Raw genomic sequence first — 6,605 nt, forward strand, 5'->3', positions numbered from 1 at the left:
GAACTTGAGTGTTTATCTATGATGCTATTTGGTAAAAAGGTAATATGTTTTAAAATAGTATAATTTGGTAATTAGTTTTAGAAATAGTGACAAATAATAAACAGTCATTATTTTACAACTTTTTTACTTTCATATTTTGCATCTTAAAAATTGTTAACTTAAAGTAACTAAATACTAGCTTTTTTACCTTAATATTTTCTGTAACTGCGTATAATAATAAATCCATCTCCAACCAAGAGATCGATCTAAAAACTTCTTTTGAGGAATGAGCAAAACCTGGTCATTTCTCTAGAGAACAATAACTAAGGGATCCAAGGATTTGGAACCTATATGCTGATACTCATGATTTCGATAGCTATACTAGTGTTTTAGAGAAGATTTTCTGATTGTGTTTTGTGGAACTCTAAGATAGCGTGACTCAGTGTTACTCGATTGGAAAAGGATGATGGAATTATAAAATGACAAAATAAAAAATTAATTATCAAATTTTTAACTTCTATGATGCGTCATTTTATTTGTTCACCTTACTAATTTGATTTATTTGATTAGGGTTTGTAGAGAATGGAGAAGAAAAAGGATTAGAATATAGGTTAGACTTGTAAGGCAGTTAATTAGTTTGAGTTTGACCCATAGCTTGTTATAAACTTATTTTCAAGTACTACATCTAGTTTGTTGTTGAATTTGACATGGGCTAAAATTTAAAAGGTCTCACAATTAGAGGTGGCAAACGGGCCGAAGTCTGTCAAGCCGGGCTAGAGTTTTGAAAAATCCACCTAACTCGCACTGGCTAACCCACGGGCTTTGGTATGCTTCGGTGGGGTGGGACGGGCTAGTCCAGTGAGCCCACCATTTTGTTTTTCTTTAAGGCCTAAAACAAAAATATCCAAATCCATACCAACTACCCATCTCGGAACAAATAATCCTATCCATAAATACAATTCACTCCCTTCAGTCTCCCCTCTCACCCCTAACCCTACTCACAAGCTCACAATTCACAAGTTTGATTTGGAATGTTTGCATTTTACTTAAGTTTTGACTTGGATAATGTTTGATTGATTAGAAATTTGGATAATGTTTAATTCGATGCTTTGGACAATGCTTATTTTGATTTGTACAATACTTGTTTGATTATTTTGTTCAAAATGCTTGGTTGACAATTACATTTATAAGAAATTGAGAATTATATGAATTTAGAAATCATAGGTTTATTAAAATGTTTGTGAATTGAATTTTTATTCCAATGTTTAATGGCTTAGTAATTTTTTTCAAAAAAAAAAAAGCGAAGTGAGAAAATAAACAAGTTTAGCCCGTCGGCCCGCCAATCCGTTGTTAGGCAGATTGGGGTAGAGGTATTATTTTGATGAAAAAAGATTTTTTTTTATTTTTTAACGTGTTTAACAAATTTCTAATAGTAAAAGTAAAAGTAATAAAAAAATATTTTTTTTGAGAAGTTACAATTTATATTTTTTAAAAAGATTTTTTTTTAAAAAAGATGGTTTTTTCCAAAATTCTGAAAACCGGACTGATCATCAAACCATTTTAGTTACTGATTTACTGGTCCAACCGGTTCAAACGTGGTTCAATCGAAAAAATCGTTTTATAATAAAATAATAACTAAAATATAGATAAACACAGTTTTAACAAAAATTTCAGCATAATTTCAAATTTTTGTAAAGGTTAACCGGTGAAGTAAGTCAACTAAATCAGTACAGTTTTATACAACAATAATTAACCCCATTTTCCTTTTCCAAAATCCCATGGGTTATCAATACTCAATAGTTTTCATCATAAATACCTCATTTTGTAAACGTGCCTTCTGTTTCAGTTCTTCAATGAATATATATGACGAAGAATATGTAATAAAAATAACTGAATAAAATAATATAAAGCATAAAATCCTCAATGAACTATGTGTAAACCAAATTTGTCAATACTTCATTTTGTGCTAATGTTATAACTATTTGCATTTCAACATGTTTCTGTTACACAATATATGAATTTTTTGGAGTTATCCAGTGTTAAATAGGATAATTTTATACAGGGTTAACTCTTTCCTTGTTTTTGTACGTGCATTGATATCTTGATGTTTCTCTGTTCTCACAATTTCACTATCAGATCAGCCCTATGCTTCTTCCTCATGATCCTTCATGTCATGTTGTCTATCTCTCATTGGTCCATGGCTGCTGGTTCATTTTCTTGGAATGTATCAGCCTTGTTCTTCTGTTGCCACCAATCATCTGTCACTGTGGTCGCAAAAAAACAGCAAATTGGGAACCACAAATTGGTATGTGCCACGCAAAGAGATGGGCCATAACTATGTAAAGACTAAAGAACTACCCTTTATGCCAATTGACATTTTTCCTCTCATGTTACTTGAACAGATAATCTTGCGGTGTAAAGGCCTGGATGGCTATAGAGACCGTCCTTCTTTTGCAAAAAAATCTGACATTATTTTTCATGATATGAATGTTGATGATTGCCTGCCCAAAATGTCTACTTTGTCTGCAGAGATGTTATACTATGCAGAGAGTGGCTTCATTCCTCAAGCGCACACTATATCGGAGCAACTTGTTAACAGTTCTTTTGTACCATCAATTAAATTCATCTCAAAATTGTTTGATGGTTATGAAAAGCACAGGAATTTCAACGGCATGCTTGAGATTCTACATTATGTCAGTTGGAGAAATTTTGGCATATTACCTCATGTTTACTCTTTGGCTATCTCATGCTTTGGAAGAGGAGGACAGCTCGAGTTGATGGAAGAAACCGTAAAGGAAATGGTTTCAAGGGGTTTCTGTATCAGTTCCAAGACTGGTAATGCTTTCCTTTTGTATTACTGTATTTTTGGTTCTTTGAAAGAGATGGAGAATGCATATGCACGCGTTAAGAGATCTGGATTTATGATAAACGAGGAAGCAATCAGGGCCATGGCCTCTGTATATACAAGGGAGAGAAAATTCTATCATTTGGGTGAGTTCCTAAGAGATGTGGGTCTAGGCAGGAAAAATGTGGGGAACCTTTTATGGAATCTTATGCTACTTTCTTATGCTGCCAATTTTAAAATGAAAAGCTTGCAGCGAGAATTTCTCAGAATGGTGGAAGCTGGGTTCCGGCCTGACGTTACAACCTTTAATATTCGTGCTCTGGCCTTTTCAAGGATGTCTTTGTTCTGGGACCTTCACCTCAGCATCGAACATATGGTAGATGCGAAAGTGATCCCTGATCTGGTGATATATGGCTGTGTAGTTGATGCATACTTGGATAAAAAGCTTGGAAAAAACCTGTACTTTGCTTTAAACAAGTTGAACTTGGATCATTCTCCGCAATTATTAACTGATCCACTTGTGTTTGAGGCTTTTGGTAAAGGGGACTTTCATACGAGTGCAGAAGCATTTTTTGAGTTCAAGACGCACAGACAGTGGACTTACAGGGTTCTAGTACAAAAATATCTTAAAAGATATTACCGGAGAGACCAGATATTTTGGAACTATTAATTACTTGGCAGATGTTTTATACTGTACAATGTCTGGCTAGGATGTTAGTTAGAATAACAAAGCTGAGTTGCAGGCTTGCAGTTTCGGCCTGTGTTTCTCTTATGACGAGCTAAGTCTTACTTGTAAATAACATGTAGTTAACTTGAAATAAGCTTTCACTAATCAAGGATTCACTTGAGTCGATGTTTAGTTAAAACAATATGATAGTATAATTGAGGGCATGATAACATTAAATCACTTTTACAAACCTTAATAAGGGATTAATAACTTCTATTATGTGTGAGCTCTTTTATTTTAATTTAAAAGTGATTAAACTCTTACTTTCTCATATTACTAACTTCTTCACTGTAGAGAGTCTTGATCCTATTTTGTAGGTTTACAAATAACATTTTTCTTTTTATTTATCTTTTACTTTTCTCTTTATTATCTTTTCTCGAAATTTGATATCTAAGACCTATTTTGGATTCATATACCATTGTTGAATGGCTGTAGTAGAAAGAAGATAAAAAATAAAAGGAAAAAAATAAATTAACAACATCAGTAAATTTTGAACGGTCAAAAGGATGTAGAAGACTTCAATTATGTTCTTGCCAAATATACCCATAGTAGAAGGAAAAAGGGAAGATCAATTTGTGTTTACTGTTTAGTTTTCTCCTGTTGGAACTTCCTTCTGTGAAGAATTTTGTGATGGATTTATAGATTTTTAAAGAAAAAGTATAAAATAATTAAGTAATTCTTTGAGAAAATTTTGTATTGATTTACAAGTTTCTTAAAGAAAAAGTATTAAGTCCTTGAAGAATTGCAATGTTAGACATATATAATTCATCTTTTTGTCAGGAATCTATAAATTCATCATTGCAATTCCTCAAGAACTTTTTTTTTCTTATGAGATCTATAAGTCTTATAAAAAATTTTCAAGGATGCATTTGTTATTTTTTTTTCTTAGGGGCTTATAAGTCATAAGATCATTTTAGAATCCTTGGGGCACTTGCTTATTTTGTTAATCTAAATAATACCTCTATACATACATGCATCCCTAGAGTATATAGTTGGCAGTACTTGATCACATAATTCTTTTTCTTCTTCCATTTTATTAAATTAATTATGTCAAGAATCCCGCTGGAGTATTTGTACAATGTGTACAATGAGTTATTTATTTGGCCTAATATGGGTTAAAAAATGAACATCCAGAATAAAATACTACTAATTTTTCAAACACAATACACCCATACTATCCAGAATAACCATTCGGGTACCAGGGATAATAAACATCTGATATCCTACTAAATCGAAGATTTCTATATCTCCATTATACACATTGTATAGATACTCCATTGGCTCCCTATACTTCCTCTTGTGTCAACGCTGCATTATTGACATGAAAAATTAAATGGTGATCAAGTTGTTGAATCATAATTAATTATAAAAATATTTGATCATATAGTGTTTAAAATATGCCAAAGAGAAGTCTCCTCTATTCCAAAGCATACGTTAGTCAGAGGCGGTTAATGCTGGGAATAGGATATATATCAAATCTTGGTCAAAATAATTTACTTATTATTATATATTATAATTATTTAGAGTTGAATGTGAAGTACTTTATTATATGTTTAGTTCTGCTTCCTTATTAACTACTCGTACATATAACTGTACAATGTCATTATTTGAATATAAAGTGTGTTTTACTGAGACATGTTTAATAGGATTGAGCTATGCTGCATGGCGCATGCTGTTGTGATGTAGAAAAAATGTACGAAAGACAAAGTTACCCAATGGTTATAACTATCCACGATGTGTCACTTATGATAATCAGAAGCAATAGTAATAATTTTCCATCCCATTGATTGTTTTTGGAGATAAGGATCAATTGGTTTTATGATTTTCACTTGATAATAATTTTGGATGCTTTAATTTGAACATACTTAGGTTGGTTCTTGAGTTTTATAATTGTTAATTAAGTTGATTTTCCTATCATCAATTTAGTTAACTACTTATTTGTTTAGTTAACAAAACGGAAATGCAAAAGAAACAAAAAAACACTATTAAAACGTATCTTATTTAGCATTTACAATAATTAATAAACTATTTTTTATTAATATTTTTTTGTTACTAAATATTTTCATTAACAAAGTCACTATGAGAGTTTAATAGCTCTCATAACACTAAAGGTGTTAAATTCAATTTGATACTTAATTTTATCGCTTATTGTTTAACGAACCGAAATTTATAGATAGGAAGAGACAAAAGCAAGTCTCACTTAGTGTAATTTCAGCTAAATAGACCAAATTGAGCTTTTATCTCATTGTTTTTGGTAAAAAAATTGTAATTTTCAAATTGAATAAAAATCAAATAATAAGTATATGTCAAGACAGTACAATAGTTTAATGTTCATAAATATTTTTTTTTAATAAAAATTCATATGCAGCTGATCCAAAATACAATATCTGTTTATATATGTCTTGTTAATGATACTTTAGAATTCCAAAATACAATTGATTCACATTGATTTTGCCATACCTATAATGAAATGGATTTTCCAGTGCACAAGATAACTGGAATTTAGAACAGAACCATGGAAGCAAATCCAAGAAACACAGATGCCAAAATGAATCCCCTACCAGTGTCAACACCATGTTGTGAGTTTGAATGTTGATTACTAGGCTTACCAAGGAAATATAACTGTTGGATCTGCACTGCATTGTCTTAACATTTGGAAGCACCCATGTTTTAGAGCTGTCCATTACCATGATCCCGAAACTAGAGCCTTCATAAAGTGCTGCCCCAAACTCGTCTCCGATCGTCCCGTTGTTAGAAAGGTCCATGAACACAATCTTGATGTTGCCATCTTTGAATGTTGTCTCTGTGAAGTTCAGAATCCTTATAGCATCTCACCATCGCTGGAATGAATCTTTGAACACATTGGCAATTTTGGGTTGTACATTGTACCTTCAAATTAAATTCGCAAATACTTGTTAGCTGTTTACTGTTTGTTCGATAAATAAAATTTTACTATTTATATAATTATTTTGATAAAATAATTATAAATAATATAAAATTTAAATTGAATTGAGAATAATTATGAATAATAAATTTTACATTTACTTTCAAACA

At 31.4% G+C, this 6,605-nt stretch overlaps 2 protein-coding genes across 2 annotated transcripts in view; one reads left to right on the plus strand and one right to left on the minus strand.

The window, feature by feature from the left end:
* LOC107640532 (pentatricopeptide repeat-containing protein At3g42630-like) lies at nt 2,143–3,537 on the plus strand. Its single transcript, XM_016344047.2, has 2 exons — nt 2,143–2,284; nt 2,382–3,537. Exons 1-2 carry the CDS (start codon nt 2,153–2,155, stop codon nt 3,492–3,494), a joined length of 1,245 nt encoding a protein of 414 aa, XP_016199533.2. The 5' UTR covers nt 2,143–2,152; the 3' UTR covers nt 3,495–3,537.
* LOC110271993 overlaps nt 5,957–6,605 on the minus strand; it is a 1,368-nt gene continuing 719 nt past the window's right edge. Inside the window, exon 2 of the mRNA XM_021123736.1 lies at nt 5,957–6,371. Within this exon, the coding sequence (XP_020979395.1) occupies nt 5,957–6,371 (415 nt within the window). The remainder of the gene's footprint in view (nt 6,372–6,605) is intronic.

The sequence above is a fragment of the Arachis ipaensis genome, chromosome B05, assembly GCF_000816755.2.
Source record: "Arachis ipaensis cultivar K30076 chromosome B05, Araip1.1, whole genome shotgun sequence".
Classification (NCBI taxonomy): Eukaryota; Viridiplantae; Streptophyta; class Magnoliopsida; order Fabales; family Fabaceae; genus Arachis; species Arachis ipaensis.

Excerpts from the sequence above, each read along its gene's own strand:
- LOC107640532 (XM_016344047.2), top strand. The coding sequence starts at position 2,153 with ATGTTGTCTATCTCTCATTGGTCCATGGCTGCTGGTTCATTTTCTTGG. Across the intron at positions 2,285-2,381 it reads AAATTGGGAACCACAAATTG|ATAATCTTGCGGTGTAAAGG; the intron begins GTATGTGCCACG and ends TTACTTGAACAG.